General features: G+C 40.7%; 1 protein-coding gene across 1 annotated transcript in view; it reads right to left on the bottom strand.

Moving 5' to 3' along the window:
• The window catches only part of LOC124795931 (protein CEPU-1-like), a 383857-nt gene that overhangs the window by 143177 nt on the left and 213669 nt on the right, over positions 1-27011 (bottom strand). The window contains exon 2 of the mRNA XM_047260012.1: positions 11277-11374. Within this exon, the coding sequence (XP_047115968.1) occupies positions 11277-11374 (98 nt within the window). The remainder of the gene's footprint in view (positions 1-11276; positions 11375-27011) is intronic.

Here is a 27011-nt window from a genome sequence, read left to right as displayed (position 1 = left end):
CACTCGTGTTCTCAACACGAGCTCTCTACCAAATACAATCATTTGTTCAAGTTCGTTGTTCAACCTTAATGTAATATCGTTTGCCAAATTGCTTTTATTTCAAGCGTTTCAGTATTTTTGGTACTTCCGAGATGAGGAATTTCTATACAAGTTACTGACCACGCAGTTGACCGTTAAATCTAAATTCTATCTGCTCAAATGCGTATAAGTTTTATGTACGAAATCATCCTTATTGATTCTTGTTTCTGTGTGGATAGTTGGTAAGAACGACCTTGTGCGTGGGCTTCGACGAATCCCTCCTTTCACTTATCCTACATTCTTCCCATCTGTTGAAATGCGATTTACGAAATGCATACTATATAGTACAGTGAGCATCAAACTCCGTTATTTTCATGTCCAGGTGATATTGTTTGTGTAACTTATGCAGAAAACAAATATTCAACGATTTCTTAATCGCTATTCCAATTTTACTTCAAGCAGTTCACCCAACTTTTCAGTCTGGATTCTTCAAAGCCATCTCTATTTGATTTTCTTAAATATTTTACGAGAATCTTTATTTTTAATTTGATCAAATTTTACGCAGAAAGATAACCTTCCCGCTGTTCATTTTAATATTAATTGAATTAATTAGTCATCAACTACTAAATTAATTGAGTCAGACTTGTTCAAAATAAAATAGCACAAAGCTCGCTTTGATCCTGACCCTTGAGCGTATTCGGTGAAATCAAAGTAGGAATCATTCAGTTTAAAACCGCAATAAGGGGATCACATTGTAATCATGAAAAACAAAACCGTCCCGTAACACAACCTTCTCTGCACTTCAGTGTTGGCGCAAAACATGGTAACAGGTAAGGTTCCCGGAAGATCACCAGACGTAGCCATTTCTATCGGATTGCCACAGGTTGCAGCGTGATTCCTCACTTCAGATCTCTCGTTTCCCGTCATCCACCCTCCAGTGACTCCGTGTTTACCCCACTTCAAGCGTCGCTTAACTACAGAAACGTATGGCTTATAAGAAACTGCTCGATCATTGTACCGAATTCCTTTTAAATTCCTCGTTCATTGTGCTAACTGCACTGCTGGTAGCATGTTGGAACTCACGAATGATTCCTTCGCATGATTTCATGCAGTTTTCTACAACCACCCTCTGTAGTACATTAAACGTATTCGCAACTGCGAATAATGACAACTATCAGCTGTAGAACGTGAAAGTGAAAATTCGTGCGGGCCGGGACTAGAACTCTGATTTCCCGCTTATCGCGAGCAGTCGCCTTACCATTTGGCTATCCGTGCACAACTCACGGCCAGACCCAAACTTCCATAGGCCTGTCCAAAGAAAGTTTGCATCGTAATAAAAATAACCCAGGCACTGCAACATTGTATTTCTCAGCCGACACCGCGCAAGCGACTTTCAAGTACAACGTCTCACCTTCACGGGAATATGCATAATACATGTACGAGTCCAGATCGTGGACGCATCGTTGACGACATATCGAAGTTTGTGTCTGGCCGTGAGTCGTGCACGGGTAGCCAAGTGGTAAGGCGACTGCTCGCGATAAGCGCGAAATTCGGGTTCGAGTCCCGGTCCGGCACAAACTTTCACTGTCATCATTCCGTTCTAGAGCTGATGGTTGGCATTATTCGCAATTGCGAATGCATTTAATGTATTGCATAACGGCTGCAGTCGCCACAGTGCCTGTTCCTTTTGACATGCATGCGTGTCTAAAAGAACTTTGCATCGTAATCAAAACAATACAGGCACTGCAACACCGAAACCCTATGTAATAGTCTGACAGTACATGAGGTCTGTCCGCTGGTAGTTAGGTTTGGTTGTGGTTGCCCTTTCGCATTTCCATCGCCAACAGCAGCTTTACAGAGGATGAAATGTCCCTGTTGGATTTGTTACTCAGGTGAGATCCAATGAGAAGCCTGTGTTGTACGTCACTGAGCTCTCCTGACTTTGAAACATTCTGCCGTCACTGGATCCCTACTGATAACACAAATCTAAAGGGAGTCCAGCGAGTTAACCATCGCACCATTCTGAACGTACCTCTAGTGGAGCAGATGGGTAACGTTTCTGTCCATAGCAAGTGCCTCAGATCAGACATCTAGAATATCGCCTGGGAAAAGAAAGGGGGAGCCAATTTATTGACTATGCTTCGAGCCATCTGTTGTACCTTGTTACAGTGCTCGTTTAAAATGCGTTGGAGTACACGCTGGGAGGTGAGACTTGCATAACGAGATTTTTTGTAAAAGCTCATTTAAATTTTTCGTGAGTGCTTGTTCATCCAACGCAGTTGTTTATTCTAGTACTTCGCCAGTACACTGTCTAATTAAAAGTACCCGATCACCATTACTTAATGTGAAACTGACCTCTAGATGTCACGAGAGGCGGACTCGCAACTATAAAAGGAGACAAGGAGTATGTTGTTGTCAGTAGAGAAGCCGTAAAAGCAGAATGGGACTTGTCATTGGGTGTAACCTCAGTAACAAATCCACTACGGACATGTCAATCCTCTCAAACCTCTTCATAAGCCGCACATTTCTGTAGTCAACGCTAAGTGGCTGTTGATGTGGTGTAAAGATTTTCGCTATCCTTGTCATTATAATTTAGATTTTCCGTAATTAGACAAATGACGAGATGGTTCCTTAGAAAGGTCACTACCGATTTCCTACTCCATCCGTCCTCGCGTCTCCAACGAGCTCGCAGTGGGCGAGATGTTAAACTCTAATATTCCCTCCTTCCTTCCAACGCGAGAACCGCTCTTGATACATTCCAGCAAATGTACTCAGGAGAGAAGCTTTTTCGGGACATTCAGAACACCATTATATTTCTGCAAAAGCAGAGAAATTGTGTCTCATTATGCTGCGTACAAGCACTCGTTGGAATCAGAGGCAACAAGGCCGCAGCGCAGCAGATATAACTGTAGTAACAAAAAGGCATCCCTTACGAGGGAGTGATCTCACTGATGAGATATGGAGCCGTTAGATGGCGAATGGAATGTCTGACGGTGTATGAAAATACAGGGTGTATATAAATGAATGGTGCGATTTTAAAAATAATAATAAATCGATTTATCGCGTTATATGGGTGAATCTAACAGCAGAAGCAGCGCCTACTATCCTAGTTTTTTTATGTACTATCCACTATTCGGACAGCGGACTCGCTGCTGTGGTAACACCGGTTCCCGTCAGATCATCGAAGTTAGGCGCTGTCGGGTTGGGCTAGGACTTGGATGGGTGACCATCCGGTCTGCCGAGTGCTGTTGGCAAGCGGGGTGCACTCAGCCCTTGTGAGGCAAACTGAGGAGCTGCTTGATTGAGAAGTAGGACTCCGGTCTCTGAAACAGACATACGACTGGGAGAGCGGTGGGCTGACCACATACCCTTCATATCCGCATCCGATGATGCCTGTGGGCTGAGGATGACACGGCGGCCGGTCGATACCGTTGGGCCTTCATGGCCTGTTCGGGTGGAGTTTAGTTTTATATCCGCTATTCGCTTGTCATGTTTACTGCACAGGCGTGGCGTTTGTCTCCAAGATGCCGTCGTTACAGGAAAAGTCTTTCTGTGTGCTCCGTTTTGAGTTGTGCGGATCTGTGGTTACGGTGCAGTGTGCGTTTCATGCACGGTTTAGAAATGTCCCATCACACAGCACTAACATGAATCGATGGTACCGACTGTTCGCGGAAACCGGATGCCTTTGTAAGGGAAGAGTCCTGGTCGACCTCGTGTGTCTGATGCAGATGTCAAATGACCGCGCTACGCACTTCATCGATGTCGTCGCAATTCAGTAAAGCAAGCGTGGAATTGTTCATACTAAGGATTAGCGTGCGTTGGCGGCTATGTTTTAAACCATACGTAGTGAGATTAGTGCAGGCCCTTACACTAGCAGACAAAATGAAAGGGTGTGACTTTCATGAAGAGCTACAAGTACAATTAAAAAATAGAGGACGCTGTTTTTTTTAGAAAGACTGATCTTCTGCGATGAAGCCACTTCCCATGTTCGTGGCAAGGTGACTCGCAAAATGTCCGTAGCTGGAGAAGCGAGAAACATAGAGCATCAGCGTGACGCTCTAAAATGAATGTTTTCTGTGTGGTGTCGCGCTATAAAGCGCACGGCTGTTTTCTTCAGGTAACAAACGGTGACGGATGACTCCATTCGAGACATGTTGGAAACCTGGTTGTTGCCGCAGCTGAAGACCAGTTATGATGATTACATTTCGCTAATGGGCGGTGCTCCATAAATTTTCACAGGAACTCGTACTAGCTTCTCAATCTGTTTCTTCGCCAACTCTTGATTGGACGTGCTGTAGACAACCTTATCCCGTGTCCATCTCCTTCGCCGGATTTTGCACCCAGCGACTTCTTTCTGTGGTGGTTCGTGAAAGACCGAGTTTATATATCGCCAATGCCCCTGTCCGTTGAGGAAGTGTGTGATCGGATAAAACATCCACTGCAGACCATCACGAAGGGCGTGCTGCACCGATTGTGGGAAGAATTTGATTACCGTACAGATATGTGTTGTGTGGCCAGGGGTGCACACACTGGAGGATTTTGATTAATGGATCAAAAACTTGGACAGTTGCCGATGACTATGCCGTAAAGTTTGCCCATATAAAACAATAAACCGATTTATTACCGCATCATTCATTTATAAACCCTCTGTACTTCGGATTAAACCAACCACTCTTCTACGGCGGACCTCTACGAAACAAGTTAAATAATACGGTGTAATTCTGCCTCGGCTTCGTATAGGACACTGCCCTAAGCGCTTAGCATTCTTGTATTGTGCACCGTTTTTGACGATATTGTAGCAGTTTGTGGTACTGAATCGGAATATCGTTCCTGTGTTGATAACAGCTGATCAGTGGAATTGCCCAGAGATATGCCACTAGATAAGAGTATTATCGACACAAAAAACAAGCTACTCCGGCAAAAAGAAACATGTACGCAAAGTTTTACAATGAGGTATATAATGTTTTTCTTCGTAGCTATTAGATTTGAAACAATTGTCTTCAATATTTTAGAGAATTTCGTCTTTTTATGTTTTGGCAGCTATCATTTCTATAATAAATTCATTGCGTTTATGTAAGTGATTTCATTGATTGAATTGTTTTTATTGGTAATACAGTGACACTAATGACGTTGAACTTGAGTGCAGAAAACAACAGCAATAGAGCCAACTATAATGTCCACGGCTGGTTTTATTAAAATTTACTGAGTTCTAAATGAACCCAAGGATACGTAGACACTGTCAAGCTACTATCATTGAAGCCACATAACCATTGCTGAACGACAAATTGTTCTGGTATGTAGTGTAAAGCGGTAAGCCCGAGAAACTTGTATGCTTGACAATATAGCTACGAAGCGTTCATGTTGTATATACAACTTTCACGTAATTTTGATTGGCTTTTTCTTCTTCTTATTATTATTAATAATAACAAGAGGAATAAAATATCAGATAAACTATTATCTATACTGTTTACCTTTCTTATAAATCGAGATTTCCCTACGTTAAAATGTTTGCTTTTAACTGTGTTGTATTGTTTGCCACAGACATATTTAAAATTACCTACTTTTTTATTAAAATTTAACCGTTTAATGGCGTAAATGTACATGTTGGAGAATTTAGGGAGTTTCAGGAACCAGTCACGAGACGTGGTCACTTTGCCTGTTGCTGAAGATCGGGAGCCATCATTATCTAAACACACCATACGTTTCTCAGACGTGGTCATACTTTAATTCATCTGAGCATATTTCGGTTTTGTAGCCATCGTAAGAAAGGAAGCGTAGTCGTCATCTGCCAATATTCGGCTACGCGACTTCTTCTGTGTCGCCGTTTTTTTACGACCTGATTATGGCAGCGATGTCGAAACTCGACACCTGTTCAGGAAAGTGTTTCGGCCGCTCGATGTTTTCTGTTGCTCAACGTATTGAACGTCGTTCGTGAAGAAAGTTTATTATCTTGAGTAGCGTCGTGAAATACCGCAACTAAATACCACAACAAACTACTAAAAAGTGTGATCTTTAGAGTTTCTTATATCTGGTAATACAAATTCACGCTCTTCGTCAAAAAAATAAAAAATAAGCGCAAATTATACACTTGTAGATCCAACAAAGAAGTCCCAGCGCAGCCCTCAGTAAATATATTATTGCTTTAGAGACCGGGAACAGCACCAGAGTAATTCAAATGGCGCGTTAAGCCCGGAAACCATATCAGTGAGCCCCGTGTGTGCCTTCCGGCCCCAGATTAAATCTTCAACAATGCAATTACAATGTTTGCTGGTGCAGGTGTTTATACAAGAGAGCTACGCATTCGTTAATGCCGGGCGCCACTCGCTATTTGGTTTTCAATACATTATTGACATCTCTAATCCGGGATTCTGTTCGGACCATAAATACGACATTTAAGTTGATTGTTCCGACAGATGAGATAAACTTCGTTCATATCTCGGGCAATACGTTCGAGTTTGCGCTCGATATCCATTGACCTGTTAACAACAGAAAGCCTCTCGAATGCTGTTTGCAGCACACTGGATTTCCCACAAACATGCCGAATCCGGGGCAGACAATATTCGAAACCTCTCGTCCTTTTACAAAATAAATTAACTGTAGCATTGCTTTGTTTCTATTAAGCTTTTAACGTCTTGAATACACAGAAACTAGAACACATGCAAATAAAAAAGTAATTCTTTTCTAATAAATTCCTTTATCTACCTGTGTCTGGGAATTTACTGCCTTCAAACTTTTTCACAGTGCGCCAGGATGTGTTTTAGAATCGAAAGGCGTATACGTGCTCCCTTGGATAAATGCATATTTTCTCTGTTTGGCACAATGTGAAAGGTGTATGAACCGATAATACCTGCCGGATGGTAGCGACAAATACAAAAATTCAGCGAATTTCATTTAAAAAAACAGGAACATTTTAAATTATGTGCTAAGAATTACAAACAAAATTCTTTAAAATATGTAGATATATGAGGACAAGATTCCCACAAGATTTAATTTGATGGAGTGTGAGAGTTTTATGCATTTTCAAACTTTATAATGAAAGAACGATTATAGCTGAGGCATAACAGTCAGACAGATTGAGCATTACTACCTATCAAATCCAAAGGTATCTTCGGAGGATTGGAGGAGAGAGAAAAACAAGGGATTGAGAGACGTTGAAATGATTACCGTTTCGTTTATAGACATACTGAAAGTGATTAAGAAAGAATGGAGCTGAAGAAGGAAACAGTAAGCGTCTTTTGATTAAAACTGTCGAACTGCTGACCAGCATAAATAATGTACGAAGAGTTCAATAACAGTCATCTTTAAACAACTGGTTTGCATTGTTTGGTCTCTGGCAGTCTCGAGAAATACTTTGCTGACAAATATGCAGGTATCAGGCGTCAAGAATCATTACATTTTAAAAAGCTACCAAAATGTCTGCTGTCTCTTAGGTATGCTCCAATGCTTGCTTTTAAGTCATAACAGCTTGAAATGTCGTTGCTGGTAGCGCACAGCTCTCCTCAGCACCGAAAGACATACGTTTTAAATTCCGATCTAAATATATTCCTGCCATATTTTATTCATATTGACTACAGAAATGCTGTAAAAACATCTTGTTTTCGAATGTTTCGTTGACAGTAGTACTGACTGTTGCCTCCACAATCTCAGATTATTTTGTTCTTTCCAAGTTTCTCATGTTTATGTACCCGGGTAGTATTTCCATTCTGAAGTATAAACGTATGGTTTTGAATTGTTCATCTGTTGCGTTGCCTGGAACTGATGAGTATATGCATGATGTGATACCAAATCTTGTGAAATGAATTTATAAAGTGATTAGATAAGGGAACTGTTCTACCCCCCACCGTAATGACTTTACTGTATATTCTTTTCTTAAGATACTTTTAAGTTTCCTTCTAACTCATTTCCCCAATTCCTAATTTAAGAGTATCAATCCATTTTTTTCTGTTGGTAGCTTTTAAGACATTCATTTTTATATACTGAAAAAAATCTGATCTTTCTTTTAAAAAACGCGCTATTCGTCGTATTATAAGAGTGTCAGGTCACAGACCATTTTGCAATGGACATTCAATTTTCTTTTCATGTGAGACTTCTTATGCTCCTGTAAATTTACCTGCTTATAGATCAGTTTATCATACAAAACATGTACACGTTATTTTGACAGCTACTGCAGTATGGAAGGTAAATGAGTAAACAGATGACTGAATATGAACTGGAATTCTAAATAAGAGCTTGCGATGTGTCTGAAACGTAGAGTTCACAGCCAGTGAGTATTGTTAGTTCTAGCTCATAGCAGAGACGGAGAGCAATAGAAAGATGCTTGTTTGGAATGACAATGGAGACGGAACCATACAGATGAATCACGGAAGGAACTGTAGTTGACTAACTCACTATGTCTGCAATACAAATTAAATGGGGGGGGGGGGGGGGGTCGGTCGATGGATCATGCAGAGGAAGAACTGGATGATAACTGGACGAAGAAAATTCTTCGATGCATTCCAAAAGGCGCACTTGTGACAAACTGGTTGATGGCATTACAAAACGTGTAACAGCAAAATGGATGCGCAGCACAGGCCGAGATCGCAATCCGGGAAATTGTGATACTGGTATCAAGTGACTGCAGTTACTGGTGATTATGGTGTTATTGTCACAAGTCACAACAAAGGTTATTAAAATTTTCTAATGTTCTATTATTAAAAACAATTTTAGCAAATAGTATGTTTACCTGAAAATCCTTCGTTTTAGACCTTTATATTTTATAATAATTTCAGGTACTACTGTATTTTGCTATCGAGGTGAGATTATCAGTCTGTTGACGTGGCTCAGAAACTAAAGTCTTATATTAATAACGAGAATGTATATGTACTTAGCACCATCAGCATAAATGCTACATAATGTATGTATTTTTCTCGCCTCACACTCATATTGCTGCTTTTATATATGCTAATTTTCCGTCAATGTCGTTTCACTATTGCCGTGGTTTCGAAATGCTTTTATCTACCAACTACATTATTCGTTTCAGTACATTCTATAACGTTTCGCTAATAACAATGATAAACGTTAGACGCTTTAAATTGTGTTTACTTTTCAATAAATCGATGGAAAACTAACGTTACATCGAAGGATAGATATCCTTCTTAGAAAATTCATTTATTATCGCATTAGTGCGAATTCTGGCATGTTCTTGCTGTACTTGTCGTAATAATGGCACAGAGTTTGAAAACCCTCAAGGGAACATATACGTTTCTAGTAGTTACCTTCATTTTTCCAGTTTCATGTGCGTCAATATTACTTCGGAACTTTTTAGTTCAGTACAACAGTTAATCACTTTTTTTGCAGTGGGGCTTAGAAGCAATACAGTAGATACGACATTTGGTTATCCTTTCTCGTATTTTACATTATCGAAATAACGATAAAATCGCTCGCTTGTATACCATATAACGATCTTGCTTCCCATTAGTTTCTTACTTATTACGTAATAAATAATTTGTAATTTTCATTTGGACTGTTATCTAATTTTTATTTCTGTTAGTTTTTAAACGTTTTCTCCTAATAAAGCGATATTACTGTGACCCATCATGGTGAAATACTCTCAGCTAATTATTTTTAACTCAAACTTCGTGTGTCATCTAGATCTGCATACTCTACTTACCCTGCATACTAATGAAGAAAGTGGATTGGTCATTTTCGGGTTGTTGTACCTCTTTCTGCATCCATAGTACCACTTGTTTCTTGTAAGACACATGATAGATGACACTCTTTATGTTACCATATAAATGGTAAGTTTAGTCTTATTCCTTTAATGAATGAAATTCAAATAATATGACTGCTGGAGATGTTAAATAGTTTTACCTCTATGGTCTGTGGATTCAGTACATTAAGGACCAAGAAAAGATTCGTTAACATCTACATCTACACCTACATCTACTTATATACCTTGCAAGCCACCATACGGCTCATGAGAGGGGGTACTTTATACCAATACCAGTTATTCTACTTCCAAAAAAAAAAAAATGGTTCAAATGGCTCTGAGCACTATGGGACTTAACTTCTGTGGTTATCAGTCCAATAGAACTTAGAACTACTTAAACTTAACTAACCTAAGGGCATCACACACATCCATGCCCGAGGCAGGATTCGAACCTGCGACGGTAGCGGTCGCGCGGTTCCAGACTGAAGCGCCTAGAACCGCTCGGCCACTCCGGCCGGCCATTCTACTTCCATTTCTACTCGAAAATGGAGCGACGAAAAACGACTGGCTATGTGCTCTAATTTCTCTTGTCTTCGTGGTCCTTACGCGGAGTCTACATTGACGACAGCAGAATCGTTCTGCAGTCAGCCGCAAATGCTTCTTCTCTAAATTTTCTCGACAGTGCTTCGCGGTAACAACGTCGTCTTCCCTCCACGGATTCCCATTTGAGCTCACGAAGTATCTCCGTAACATGTGCTGATCGAACTTACAGTTAACATATCTATTAGCACACTTCCGCACTGCTTCAGTGTCTCCTATTACTCGATGTGGTGGGGATTACGAACACTCTGGAGGTAATCAAGAATGGGTCACACCTCAATTCTACAGGCGATCTCCTTTACAGGTGATCTTCATTCTCCTGTAACTCTCCCAATAAACCGAATTCGACCATTCGTCTTCCCTTCTTCCGACCTCAATAAGACACTTTCGAAAACTGAAGCTGGCAACCAACCACCCGATTCAGTTTTTGGTAGTTTATGTTTTGTTTCCTTGTGTTTTTCGCAATATAGATTTTCTGCATAATGTGATTATACTTTTCCAGTCGCCCGTTGCCGCGACTTGATACTATTCCCACACGCCGCAGTAATAAAAGAGTGTGGACAGTGTAACTGTTTTTCTAATTACTCTATTTTGTCGACAAACTTCAGTTTTCAAATTCATAGGCAGTGAAACAGAGCTTAAGTTCCAGATATAATAATAGGTATTCACACGCCCAATTAACGTGCGGTAGATGGCTACTACCATTTTTCGTTTTGTGAAGTGTGTAGCCTTACATTCTACTGATAGATGCTAGTGCGTGAACAAACTTAGACAAATTGAATGAAATAATTGTTTCAGAAGATAGTGATTTTGGTGACTGAACCTCCAGTATTGACATCTGCTTGGTGCCTTATCCTATCAGCATAAATTTCCTCCAGAAGTTCTATAAGGAAAATTAACTACCGAATAATTATACATGCTAACATGTCCTGGTATTTTATTACGTCACAGAGTGAGAAGTATTGCTGACCTTGTAGGTAGACAAATCCTCGACCACGCAGACAAGAATGGCCTCTCTGCCGACAGGCGTTGTGACGTTACTGATGGGCTCTGCGAACTTCGGTACGTCTGGAAAACAAGAACACACATCCCGATCGCTATTTATCTAAATAGAAGATGCAAAGATATCGTATATCACTTACACTCAAACCCACAGATGTCAGACAGTCATACTCGTACCGAACGTTGTACACTTATCAATCAGTACATTATGACCACCTATCTAATAGCCGTCCACCTTTGGTACGGATAACAGCGGTGACGCGTCGTGGTATGCGAGCAATGACGCCTTGTTCGGACGCTGGAGGGAGTTGGCACCACATTTGCAAGGACACCTACTTCCTGTAAATTCCGAGGAGGGGGCCGATGAGCTCTAGCGCCACGTTCAATCACATTCCAGATGGGTTCGATCTGGTTCAGATCTGGTTAATTGTGGGGATAGCACACAATTGGAACTCGCCATTGTGTTCCTTGAACCACTTCATCACACTCCAGGCCTTGTGGCATGGAGCCTTATTTTGTTGAAAACAGCCACTGCAGTCGAGGAACATGATGGCTATGAAGGGGTGTAAGTGATCTACTCCTTGGCCGTCATGCTGCCTTGCACGTGCTCCATTGCACCCATGCATGTCCAGGTGAATGTTCCCCAGAGCATAATGGAGCCGGCACCAGCTTGTCTCCGTCCGATAGTACAGGTGGCTTCGGTTACACAGCTTCAGGCTGCAGTGGATGGGCACCACTGTTGTGGGCCGGCCGTGGGGATCCAACGGACGTCCAGCACGTCAGAGTCCTCCGATCGGTCCTCACCGGTGGCCAACCCAGTTACTGCTCGCACTGAGGCTGACTCGTCACCTGTGGTCGAGTGGAGGTCGCCCCGGGGTGAAGCAGGCGGCGAAAAACTTCCCTGGCGGCAGCACGTAAGGCCTCCCCGGTTTGTCTGACAAACAGGTTCCGGTTGATGTCTTTGGCTGACACTGTCGCTGAGCCAGATGCTGTCGCCTGTCCTGTTTTAGAGGAAACCACTCAGCCTGCAAGATTCGGGCAATCGCAGAGGGTGAGATTATTGGTAGTTGGGAGCTCCAACGTTAGGCGCGTAATGGGGCCACTTAGGGATTTGGCTGACAATAAGGGTAAGAAATCCAATGTGCACTCCGTGTGCAAACCAGGTGGAGTCTTTCCAGATGTGGAAAGGGTCCTCCCGGATGCCATAAAGAGCACAGGGTGCAGCCAACTGCAGGTCGTGGCTCGCGTCGGTACCAATGATGTGTGTCACTTTGGATCAGAAGAGATTCGAACGGCTAACAGAAGTGGTAAAGGCTGCAAGTCTTGCTTGCAAGATGAAAGCAGAGCTGACCATTTGCAGCATAGTCGACAGGACCGATTGCGGACCTCTGCAACAGAGCCGAGTGGAGGGTCTGAATCAGAGGCTCAGACGGTTCTGCGACCGTGTAGGCTGCAGATTCCTCGACTGGCGCCAAAGGCTGGTTGGGTCAGGTGTGCACTATATGCAGGAGGCGGCTACACGGGTAGCAGGGGCTGTGTGGCGTGGACTGGGCGGTTTTTTAGGTTAAAGGGTCTCTGGAAAACACAAGAAGGGCTTCAGTCACAAAGGGTGCAGGCTGAACACAGGAAAAACGTAGATACAGGAACCACTGGTATAACAGTTGCAAATTGTCGTAGTTGTGTTGGGAAAGTACCAGAGCTCCAAGCGCTAATAGGAAGCACTGATGCTCAAATCGTTATAGGCACTGAAAGCTGGCTAAAGCCGGATATAAGCTCAGCCGAAATTTTTGCGAATAACCTAACGGTGTGCCGAAAGGATAGGCTAAACACGGTTATCGGTGGCGTGTTTGTTCCTATCAGAAGTAGTTTAACTTGTCGCGAAATTGAAGTAGATACTTCCTTTGAATCAGTATGGGCAGAGGTCATTTTTGGCAACCGGTATAAAATAATAATTGGGTCCTTTTACCAGCCTCCCAATTCAGATGATACAGTTGCTGAAAGGTTCAAAGAAAACTGGAGTTTGATTTCAAACACGTACCTGCTTCATACGATAATAGTTGAGGGTGACTTTAATTTACCCTCGATATGTTGGCGAAAATACGTGTTTAATTCCGGAGGTACGCATATAATATCATCCGAAATTCGGCTAAACGCATTCTCTGAAAATTATTTCGAGCAGTTACTTCGTGAGTCCACGCGAATAGTAAACGTTTGTGAAAACACACTTGATCTCTTAGCAACAAATAATCCTGATTTATTTATTTAACAAGCATCAAAACCGATTCAGGGATTAGTGAACACAGGGTTGTCGTAGCGAGATTGAATATTGTCATCACCAAATCCTCGAAAAATAAGCGAAATATATACATATTCAAAAAAAAGCAGATAAAAATTCACTTGACGCCTTCCTGAGAAACATTCTCCACTCATTCCAAATTAATAATATAAGTGCAGACCAGATGTGACTTACATTCAAAGAAATAGTATCGGCAGCAATTGAGAGACTTATACCTGATAAATTAACAAACGACGGAGCTGAGCCTCCTTGGTATACAATACGGGTTAGAACACTGTTGCAGAAACAACGAAACAAACATGCCATTTAAACAGACGCAAAATCCCCAAGAATGGCGATCTTTTACAGAAGCTCGAAATTTAGCGCGGACTACAATTCCTATAACAGTTTCCATAACGGTACTTTTTCTGGAAGCCTGGCAGAAAATCCAAAGAGATTCTGCTCGTATGTGAAGTACTTTAGCGGCAAGAAACAATCAATGCCTTCTCTGCACGATAGCAATGGAGACGCTATAGAAGACAGTGCTCCCAAAGCAGAGATACTAAACACAGCCTTCCGAAATGCCTTCACAAAAGAAGACGAAGTAAATATTCCAGAATTCGAATCGACAACAGCTGCAACATGAGTAACGTAGAAGTAAATATCCTCGTAGTAGTTAAGCAACTTAAATCACTTAATAAAAGTAAGTCTTCTGGTCCAGACAATTTACCAATTGGGTTCCTTTCGGAGTATGCTGATGCATTAGCTCCATACTTAACTATCATATACAACCGTCCGCTCGACGAAATGTCCGTACGCAGTGACTGGAAAGTTGCACGGGTCACACCAATATTCAAGAAAGGTAGTAAGAGTAATCCATTTAATTACTGGCCCATATCGTTAATATTGATATGCAGCAGGATTTTAGAACATATATTGTGTTCGAACATTATGAAGCACCTCGAAGAAAACGGTGTATTGACACAGAGTCAACATGGATTTAGAAAACATCGTTCCTGTGAAACACAACTAGCTCTTAATTCACATGAAGTGCGGAGTGCTATTGACAAGGGATATCAGATCGATTCCGTATTTCTGGATTTCCGGAAGGCTTTTGACACTGTACCACACAAGCGGCTCGTAGTGAAACTGCGTGCTTATGGAATATCGTCTACGTTATATGACTGGATTTGTTATTTCCGGTCAGAGGGGCCACAGTTCGTAGTAATTGACGGAAAGTCATCGAGTAAAACAGAAGTGATTTCTGGCGTTCCCCAAGGTAGTGTTATAGGCCTTTTGCTGTTCCTTTTCTATATAAACGATTTGGGAGACAATCTGAGCAGCCGTCTTCGGTTGTTTTCAGATAACGCTGTCGTTCATCGACTATTAAAGCCATCAAAAGATCAAAACCAACTGCAAAACGATTTGGAAGAAATATCTGAATGGTGCGAAAAGTGGCAGTTGACGTTTATATAGACAGCGTATCAACCTAAACACTGATATAATTTGTGCTATGTTCTGTTGTCTATGACAACGTGTGTAAATGGTAGGTAATAGGTAACACATGTCCTAAGGAGCACAAGAAAAGCATAACTTGAGTACCTGTGGTGTAGAGCGCCCGTGGGGAAGCTGGTGAATGATTAGTTTGTCGTACCCTTGGTATTGCTAGTTTTTGTACCTTAGTACGTGTGAAAGTGTTATGTGGGATATGTTCCTGACATGTAAAAGGATATTTCGGAGTTTTTAGCAATGTTCTATTGACAGTCTCCTTTCGCTTCATTTATGTTAAAGTAGCAAACCTATAGCATACATTTGTAGTTTCACAGAATAAATACACTCCTGGAAATGGAAAAAAGAACACATTGACACCGGTGTGTCAGACCCACCATACTTGCTCCGGACACTGCGAGAGGGCTGTACAAGCAATGATCACACGCACGGCACAGCGGACACACCAGGAACGGCGGTGTTGGCCGTCGAATGGCGCTGGCTGCGCAGTATTTGTGCACCGCCGCCGTCAGTGTCAGCCAGTTTGCCGTGGCATACGGAGCTCCATCGCAGTCTTTAACACTGGTAGCATGCCGCGACAGCGTGGACGTGAACCGTATGTGCAGTTGACGGAATTTGAGCGAGGGCGTATAGTGGGCATGCGGGAGGCCGGGTGGACGTACCGCCGAATTGCTCAACACGTGGGGCGTGAGGTCTCCACAGTACATCGATGTTGTCGCCAGTGGTCGGCGGAAGGTGCACGTGCCCGTCGACCTGGGACCGGACCGCAGCGACGCACGGATGCACGCCAAGACCGTAGGATCCTACGCAGTGCCGTAGGGGACCGCACCGCCACTTCCCAGCAAATTAGGGACACTGTTGCTCCTGGGGTATCGGCGAGGACCATTCGCAACCGTCTCCATGAAGCTGGGCTACGGTCCCGCACACCGTTAGGCCGTCTTCCGCTCACGCCCCAACATCGTGCAGCCCGCCTCCAGTGGTGTCGCGACAGGCGTGAATGGAGGGACGAATGGAGACGTGTCGTCTTCAGCGATGAGAGTCGCTTCTGCCTTGGTGCCAATGATGGTCGTATGCGTGTTTGGCGCCGTGCAGGTGAGCGCCACAATCAGGACTGCATACGACCGAGGTGTGGGGAGCGATCTCCTACACTGGCCGTACACCACTGGTGATCGTCGAGGGGACACTGAATAGTGCACGGTACATCCAAACCGTCATCGAACCCATCGTTCTACCATTCCTAGACCGGCAAGGTAACTTGCTGTTCCAACAGGACAATGCACGTCCGCATGTATCCCGTGCCACCCAACGTGCTCTAGAAGGTGTAAGTCAACTACCCTGGCCAGCAAGATCTCCGGATCTGTCCCCCATTGAGCATGTTTGGGACTGGATGAAGCGTCGTCTCACGCGGTCTGCACGTCCAGCACGAACGCTGGTCCAACTGAGGCGCCAGGTGGAAATGGCATGGCAAGCCGTTCCACAGGAATAGCAGCCTGCATTGCTGCGAAAGGTGGATATACACTGTACTAGTGCCGACATTGTGCATGCTCTGTTGCCTGTGTCTATGTGCCTGTGGTTCTGTCAGTGTGATCATGTGATCTATCTGACCCCAGGAATGTGTCAATAAAGTTTCCCCTTCCTGGGACAATGAATTCACGGTGTTCGTATTTCAATTTCCAGGAGTGTATAAACAATCGGAACAGAAGAACAGAGAAACATTTACATAACACGTGCAGAAGTATTAGCAGAAACAATAGTGATAACAAGATAAGATGATAAGAAGAAGAATAAACATAACTCACTGCTAGGTGATAGCACCAACTTAACTGCGAACAGACCTTTCAAGTGTTAGAAACATTGAAAGGTGGCTACACTGAGCCACTGCGCCAGAGATTGCGCCAAAGAGTATTATTCAGCCGCCTCCACAGTGCTTGGGGAGAGCTCGTAGTAGTCAGTGCCTGTCGAGGTCTCGTAGTAGTCTGTGTTGAGATGTCGTAGTGAAGAGTGTTTGTTGAGATGTGCTAGTAGGCAGTGCTTGCTGACATGTGATATTGGAGAGTTCTGGTTGAGATGTGGTAGTAGCGAGTCGGTGTGGAGAGATTGTAATGTCTAGAGTGCTTTTCATCAATATAAATTAAGGCAACAAACTACATTTGTTTTTTTTTCCTCGTTATTTCAATGTCCTGAATAATGCGTCATTACAGGTTCAGTCAACAAAGCATCTGGCGTGTGTTCTTGTATTAGAGTGTAATTCTGGGTTTCTTGCGCAATTATAGTATTTCTAACTTTTTTTTTATCACATCAGTATAAATGGTATTTGAAATTTCTTGTCTTATTGAAGAAGAACCGTGCCAGATGTGTACGATGAGTCATACTTCCACCCACAGAACAGTCATACTTGTGCCTTGGTTTTGTAGGTTTTATAGTTGCTGGGGACTTAATTAATTAATTAATTGTGTTAACGAAAATTTTATTTCATTCTTTGTTGTTGCTCTATGCAGTCAGATTGCGTAATAATACTAGTCAGGGCCAACCGTTTACGAGACTTACATAATCGGACTTACAGCTACCAAAAACTTAAAAAATATTTGCATTTTATTTAATTAAGCCCCCATGCACGTGGCGACCCTGCCAGGATCGTCCCTTCGAATTCTTCTGATTGTAAAAATAGTAGACAGTAGTATGGTTGTAGTAGTTTGTAGTTTAGTAATTGTAGTCTGTATTGCATGTGTAGATTTGGTAATTAGCATTCTTCTAATGGTATTTTTCAAAATTTAATTTTTATTGCCTTGTATACGCGTTTGACGATTTAGTGCAATTATTTCAATTGTTCGTTAATCGTGTTTGAGGGAAACATTTCGAGTGAATGGTATTGTTGGAGATAAAGAGTCATTGTGTGTAATTTCCGTACAGTGAAAAGTTTTGTATGCTTTGTAAATGATTACGTGATCGATGAAAAAGGCATAAATGATGGATAGTCAGAATGACGAAATTCTTAACATGGCGAACTCGCCAACAGAGGAAAACAGTATGATGGATAATGAAGTGGAAAACAATGTAATAAGTCGGGAAAATAATCCGGAACCATTTCAAAATTTTTCTCAATCAGAAAATTCACAGACTACGAGATTAGCGACAGAAGATATGGAGCAGTTGATGAGTGCTATATTAAATTTGGGAGCACGAATGGAAACACGGTTTGACTCACAAATAGGAACAATTAAAACCGAGATAGGAACAATTACAACTGGTATGGGAACAATGGAAACACGGTTAGACTTAGTGGGATCACAGATAGGAACAATTAGAACTGAGATGGGAACAATGGAAACACGGTTTGACTCACAAATAGGAACAATTAAAACCGAGATAGGAACAATTACAACTGGTACTGGAACAATGGAAACACGGTTAGACTTAGTGGGATCACAGATAGGAACAATTAGAACTGAGATGGGAACAATGGAAACACGGTTAGATTCACGAATTGGGACATGTTTCAAAGATATGAAAGATGAATTAAAGAAAGAAATCAGAGAAGAAGTTCAACCGATTTTGAATTCTCACAATAATAGATTAATTGCAGTACAGATTAGACAAGGGGAACAGGAGGAAAGAGGTCGCGTGATAGTACAGAAATTTTCAGAGTTAAATTTACAACGTGCAAAAGATAAGGAAGAAATATTTGAGAGAATCGAGGAATCCGTACCGAATGACAGATTAAATAACCTAACACATCAGTATGAACTACTAAATGTGTTAATACTGAAACGCGAGTCGCGATACTTACAGAAGACGTAAATAAACAGAAAGAACAAATAGGTGATTTATCGGAAAGAGTTGAGGAGATTTCAGACAATTTGACAAATCTTAGTTTAAATGGGGACAGAGATTCAGATGATATAGCACCATTGCCATTTGCAGAAACCGAAGAATACCAGAACATAAATAAGCATGTTGAAAATCAGGGAAAATTTAACGAACGCGTTAAAAGTGAAGTTGAGGCATTACGAAAGCAAGTCAAACAAATCGAAGGCGAAATTGTAGGAAAAGACAGCAAAAGAAATTTAGAATCTCAGGTAGCAGAGGGGTTTGAAGAAAGTAATTTGTTTCATTTACGGGATGCAACAAGAGAGCGCCAGGCGCGTGAACTTGACAATAATCAACATTGGGACTGGCACAGACGCGGTAGGTCTTTGTCACCACGAGGCGAAAACTTTGACTATAAACACTTTTTGACTGTTCGGAAATTTAAGATCTTCCGCAATTCTAAGAATGACATACATCCATGTGCATGGTTAGATCAATTTATGTACGCACTTCCACCAAATTGGCCACTAAGTCACAATCTAGAATTTATGTGTGGATATTTAGAAAACGAACCGGCGACGCGGATGTGCGCACTCATTAGAGATTGTAATAATCTAAATGATTTTTATCACGCATTTCTATCGGCATATTGGTCCGAAAACACGCAAGACACAGTCAAGCATAGTCTGATTATGCAGCGTAATTTTAAACAGTCTGAGTTCCGCACGTCGGCAGAATACTTTGAAGACATGATTCGAAAGAATCAGTTCCTGTCCAACCCTTATAGCCCGACTGAATTAATTCGCATTTGTTTAACTAAGCTGCCACAATCCATAAGACAAATTGCTTTAGCCGGAAGATGTAAAGACGACATTGAGACTTTTAAGACTTTGTTGCAAGAACTTGAGTATGACAACGACGACGGGACCTCTTGTAACTTTTTCAGTAACAGTAATTACAATAGATTTTCAGAGAAAAGGGATAGTGATCGGAACGGGCGTTATATGGGTAACTTTGAGAATGACAGACGTAACAGACAGGACAATAGATACCAGCCTTATGACAATAACAGACGTTCTAACAGAAATTACACAGACAATTATAATAACGGTAATTCCTACCGGAATGATCAATCATACGGAAACAGTAATCGGTATCCTCAAGACAGAAATTATTCATACAGTAATAGAAATTCTTTCTACAGAAATAACCAGGGTAGTAGATACAACAATAATTTCAGAAGTGACAGTCGAAATTACACAAGAAGTAGTTATGCAGACAGACAGGAAAACAGAAATTTTAATAACAGACACAACCAGGAATTTGCATCTAACAGGCAGGAGGGACCTAATTGGCATCCTCCACGTGACAGAACTTCAGAGAGACAAGTGCAAATAGTAGAAATTGATCCGCCAAATGACGCGAATAATCAAAGACGTGACGCAAACAATCGACAATGACTTGCAGCTTCGGCTTCTGGCAGCAATATAGACGGTTCAGAAAGTAATGACACTACGACTTTACACTACGTACGCCTGGAAGACATGAGAGACATTTTGTTAGACGAAAAGGAAAATAATGTAGACGCATTTTTACATCCTGTTATTGAAGTATGTGTGGGTAAGAATAAGTTCACTGCAGTTTTAGATTCTGGGAGCCCATTGAATGTCATTAGTGAACCAGTTTTTCGTATATGTGTAAGAACTATTGCTTGTCCTGTGTTACCTGTTTCTAAAACTACAATCCGAGGAGCGATTTCTGGAAAAAGTGTGGAAGTCAAACAACAGACCAACTTAAATTTCATTTGTCAAGGATACGAAATTTCTGCTAATTTTATTATTGTTCCATTACTCAGTACACAAATTATATTAGGTATGGAGTTTCTTAACGCACATAAGGCAATTTTGAACTTTAAAGAAGGAAGTGTGAATTTGAGTGTTACCGGAATGCCGAAATGTTTGAAATTTTTCGAGTGTTTAACAAGATCTGAATCAGATTCAAAATGTTTAAGATTTCTTACTTCTGATGTTTTCGTTGAGCATTATGACGACAGTGTGTTTATTCATGACAATGACAATAGATACAGAGACGCGATGGATGATATAATTAATAGCGAAGAATTAATTAATGAAAAGGTTAAGAAAGCTGAAGTGCCAGATGACGTTGCAAGAGAAGAGCTGCATCAAATTTTGACTTCACATGCTACAGTGTTTAGTCATCACACAGGAACTATACAAGGCTTACAATATTTATTTAAAGTAAAAGATCACACACCATTTCGCGGGAAAACGTACGCTATTCCTTTGGCTTACAGAGACAAGGTTAAGAATGAACTTCAGTACATGTTAGATCAGGGCATTATTGAGCCTGCAGTCAGTCCTTATACTAGCCCATTACACGTTGTTCTTAAAAAGGATGGGTCAATTCGTTTGGTTCTGGATTCCAGACAGATAAATAATATCATCATTCCTGAAACTGACCGCCCACAAAATTTAGATGAACTTCTTCAACATTCCCATGGAATTAAAGTTTTATCGACGATTGATATGCACGCAAGTTTTTGGCAAATAGAACTCCACCCTGATTGTAGAAAATATACTGCCTTTTTAGCCTTTGGTAACTGTTACCAGTTTCGGAAATTACCGTTTGGACTTACTGTATCTTCATCAGCATTCATTCGTGGCTTAAACGAAATTTTACCTGTTTATCTTCGTAACAATATTACTTCATATGTTGACGATATTCTTATTGCTAAACATTCTTGGAGTGAGCATAACAAAATTTTGGATTCATTATTACGTATCTTTGCAAGAGTTGGCATTACAGTGAACTTAGAAAAATCTGAATTTGGTCGTTCTCAGGTGAAATTTCTCGGTCACATTATTTCTACAGAAGGTATTCTTCCTGATCCAGAAAAATTAGACGCTATTCGTAATTATGCTGTTCCTACCACAAAACGTGATGTTCGTAGTTTCCTTGGTGTCTGTAATTTTCTTAGACGCTTTGTTAAATTGGATGATTTGGCCACACCTCGTTTATGTGAACTATCTGGAAATAAATCTAATTGGTGTTGCGATGAGGAAGCTCAGTCAGAATTTGAACAACTCCGTGATGCTTTAGTTGCTGCTCCACTTCTTTCACATCCGGATTAATCTAAAGATTTTTGTTTGGCGACGGACTCATCATACAAAGGCCTAGTGCTCATTTATTTCAAGAGATAGAAGAAAACGGCGTTGTAGTACAGAAAACTATTGCATTTGTAAGTCGTGTTCTTTCTAAATCAGAAAAGAATTATTCGATTACGGAACTTGAAGCTTTGGCTGTTGTTTGGGCTTTTACAAAATTTCGGACATTTTTGTTTGGCAGACATACTAAGGTTTATACCAATCATCGAGCTCTGGAATTCCTTATGTCGACAAAATTAACTCATGGCAGATTGTCACGATGGGCGTTGTACCTACAGAAATTTGATTTTAGTATTGTTTACATACAGGGTTCTTCAAATATTGTTGCTGATGCTTTATCACGTGCACCTATGGGTTTGAAACAAAGTGCTGAAGAGGACTGCAAGGAAAACAATTATTGTTTGATGTATATTCAAAGTGTTGCGTTTGAGAACTTTATTTCGTCTTCGCTCCAGGACATCGCTAAGGAGCAAAATAAGGATCCAATCTGGAAGGACATTAAGGAGAAGTGGAGGAGAAAGGAAAGCGTAGCGATTAGACACCATTATTTAGTTCGCAATGACATTCTTTTTAAGCAAAAAACCGTCGACAACTCTGTTTGGTTAGTTTGTATTCCTGATGAGTGGGTCAATAAATTAATTTGGTACACGCATTTCAGTTATGCGCACTTTGGTCCCAGAAAATGCTTTCATAAATTACGGGAAAATTGCTACTTCAATAATATGGAAAAACGTATTCGATCTGTTCTGGCCAAATGCAAATTATGTCAAAAGGCTAAGCCGCCAACAATTTCTCACAGAGCACCGTTGTTTCCTATCATTCCAGCGAAATTAAAGGACATGGCTGCAGTCGATTTGTTCAGTCCAGTGGTTTGTTCTACTAATGGTTTTGCGTACATTTTCGTAACAGTGGAGTTGACATCAAAATATGTGTGTTTTACACCATTAAGCAAAGCAACAGCTCGTTCAGTATCTAATGCTTTCATCAAACATTTTCTTAAATAAGTGGGTCATGTTGATAAGGTTATATCAGATAATGGATCACAGTTTCGTTCTAAAATTTGGCTTCGTACTCTACGGCGTCACAAGATTAAACCAATTATCATTTCACTTTTTCACCCTCAATCTAACGCTTCAGAGAGATGGATGAAGGAAATCAATAAATTGTGTCGTCTTTATTGTCATCAGAATCACAGAACTTGGGATCAGTATCTTCATATTTTTCAAAACATTCTGAATGAACTTCCTAATGACTCAACTTCTTTACTGCCTATACTGATATTAAAAAACAAAGCACCGACAAATCACGTATCTGAAATCGTTCCTTTTCCGCCTTCACGGAAACTGCGGCATTCTGAAGTTGTCAACCTGGCTCTACAAAATATTGCATCTGTGGCTGCTAGAAGAGAGAAATCAGCTAAACATCCTGGTCGTTTAAAAACTTTTTCAGTTGGTCAAAAAGTGTTAATTAAGTCTCATCGTTTGTCTCACAAAGGAAAGGGCGTGTGTCGCAAATTTTTTCTGCTTTTTAACGGTCCATATAGAATTCGCAAAATTATTCATGATAGCACTGTTGAAGTAGAAACTCTTAAATCACGACGCTCTAAGGGAATACATCATATATCAAACGTTAAAATTTTTGTGGAATGACATACTTTAGAGAAACTAACAGCTACATGTAAACATGCAAGGAATACAAGGATACCGCGCTGTGTTTTGGCGGCGGCATATACTCAAAGCAACAGTCAAGTCTGCGCGCCGCACAAGGCAGTCGTTGACCGCAAACAATTCTTCCTACGTCACGCGCCTACAGCTGATCGAGCGCTCAGTGCGAATGCACTGACAGCCGTAAACAAATACACAGTCTAATTTCTCCGACTAAATTCAGTATAAAGCTGTAGTGATTTGATGAATTATGTTATTAACATTCAGTATTTTTCAGGATACGGTTCTATAAAATATTTAAGAACTTCAGGTAAATTCTGTGCTTGTCCGACGTTAAGACGACTTGCTATCGAGAAATTTTCAGGAAGAATGTAATTTCGAAGAAGAAACTAATAAACTAAAAAAAGGTAACTGTTAATTGAGTTCATTTTTCAGGTAACATATTTCCACTTAGGTACGTACTTTAGAAGTAATTTGCTGCTCGCGATTACGTGATTCATATTTTGTGCTAATTTCATGTTCTATGAAATTACTTGTGAAGCGACGTGCTTGCGTACGTTAACTGAATTTGACAATGATTATTAATGAACTGGGTTGTAACTTGTGTATATTATGCATCGCTTGGCTGCACTGCTTTTTCACTGATGTCATATTTTTTAATTATGTGCCTGCTGTGCTTATTTATTTAAATTATAATTGTCACCTGATTAGTTGTGCTGATATGTATGTAAGTTATATTTTGTGATTTATCTGCTTGCGCCTTCATGTTTACTTATTAAGATTACATATGAACATTTATTTGCTTATGCTGATATGATGCTAATGACCTGTTTGCTGCTATGCGTATGGATTGCCTATTTACACATTTCTGTTTTGTTGTCATAACTACTCTTTAATTTGGTATATAGAAATGCTGATATACTGTGTATAAACATAGAGTTTAGGTCACACTATTGCATTAATTATAGATTGTTCGCTTGGCAGAGCCTCGTTGTAAGAATTGTGCTGCATCGACTTGTTGACATTCTGTTCTCTACTGGTATATTTACTCGCTATCGCATGTTTTGCTTACGCTCAGTGCCTTATATTTTAAGATAGGAAAATGAACTGCTATAATTCGACGAACGACATTAGTACCAGAAACTTCATAGAAGTCACATGAGCTGGAGGTTTTATGAAAGCTGTATAAATTTATGCTAATAGGAAGGAAGCTAACGACATGACGTACCAACACTAGGTTTAGACCGTTGACAGTCATTACACTGCATTTTTCGTGAGCAATTGAAATAGGAAGTGACACTTGACACAAAAAATACTCCACATGTTTGCTTCTGCCATAATTCTTGAAGTGGTGTACACACTGTGAAATATTATGATCATTCACACTCCGTAATCGTACTTAATTACTGAGAGTTATTCGAACTAAGTCTGTTAGAGGTCATGTATGCATTTCTTTTGTTTATAATTCATAATGAGTAGAAGATTTGGGTCAGATAGATTACACAGAGGTTGTGTGTTCACAGTGTGTCTTCGGATTATATGGGATGATGAGGTTTGCATTAGGATTTTATCTGTACTTGTTCGAGGAGACTGACTAGAGGAAAGAGTTGTTATGGAAGTGAAATGATATTGGTGCTAAGGTTATAGGTATCGACGTATTGAAGAGGTATTATTGAGATTATATGAAGTTGATGATTATTGGAGTTTTTGTGGACAAGAAGTAAGGTAAATGATATTGATGATAAGATTTATATGTATCGACGTAAGAGGTATTATTGAAGTATTGAGATTATGTGATGCTAATGATTATTGGAGTTTTGGTGTATAAGAGGTAAAGTAAGTGAGGAGCATATTTTTTTTTGTTGGTCTATATGGAACAAGGAGGATGAAGATAGCAGACTAGAACACTCAAGCAGAAGGAAGATTGTCTACACACACTTTGTTAAATCACTAAGCAGTATATACTTTTTTTTGGAGAGAGGAAGTAATTGCATATCTTGGCTCACTGACAGTTGTTCAGCAACCGTACATTTTGATCTGGCTTGGCAAACATTGGTCTTGACATGATGACTATGATGTTGACTTAACTATTATTGACTGTTATACATTGCTGCCACTACTACTTGATACACAAGATGAACATCAAATTTTGACAGAATTGCATTTACACAGTTAACACTATTCAATTACACAGTAGTACTTAATGTGGATGAAAGATGAGTGAGTGTGTTTTCCTTTCCTAATCCTACCCACCTATCTCCTAAATATTATTTTATTTGTATGTTGTGGCTTGCACTGACACCCATAAATATTATAGGTTTACTGATGTTTGTGTATTTGTAATATTTAATATGGCAATTATCTGATATCATTTGTGTGTTTATTAGAATTTGTATGTTTAGTGTAAGAGTATTGTAAAAGCAATTGTATGTGTATTCAAACTATTGTTCATACTTGAACTGACTGATTAGTGATGTTGAATATTATGAACTGTTACCTGCACTTTTTCAACATAATGGGTGCCACTTAGAAATGATTAATTTATGCTGATGAACTGTGTGATTAGGATAGTGAATATTATGGACTGTTACTTGTACTTTTCTACATGATTGGTGCCACTAGGACATGTTTAATTTCTGCTTATAAACTCTGATGAGCAGTGTGATCAATGATAGTGAATATTATGGACTGTTACTTGTACTTTTTCTACATGATTGGTGCCACTAGGACATGTTTAATTTCTGCTTATAAACTCTGATGAACAGTGTGATCAGTGATAGTGAATATTATGGACTGCTCTCTGGACCTGCTCATCATTGCTAGGTGCAACTGATGGACTGCTTCTACTGACATAATGTCACTTATTGCTGTGTGTACCTGTTCAACATTGCTGGGTACCACTAATGAACTGCTTCTCCTGAAATAATGTCACTTGTTGCTGTCTGCACCTGCTCAACATTACTGGGTGCCACTGATTGACTGCTTCTACTGAAATGATGTCACTTGTTGGTGTCTGCACCTGTTCAACATTGCTGGGTGCCACTAATGGAACTGCTTCTGCTGAATAATGTGACTTGTTGCTGTGTGTACCTGCTCAACATTACCGGGTGCCACAGATGGAACTGATTCTACTGAAATAATGTCACTTGTTGGTGTCTGCACCTGTTAACCATTACTGGGTGCCACTGATGAACTGCTTCTACTGAAATGATGTCACTTGTTGGTGTCTGCACCTGTTCAACATTGCTGGGTGCCACTAATGG

The sequence above is a fragment of the Schistocerca piceifrons genome, chromosome 4, assembly GCF_021461385.2.
Source record: "Schistocerca piceifrons isolate TAMUIC-IGC-003096 chromosome 4, iqSchPice1.1, whole genome shotgun sequence".
NCBI lineage: Eukaryota > Metazoa > Arthropoda > Insecta > Orthoptera > Acrididae > Schistocerca > Schistocerca piceifrons.
This window is presented reverse-complemented; position numbering and strand designations above follow the sequence as displayed.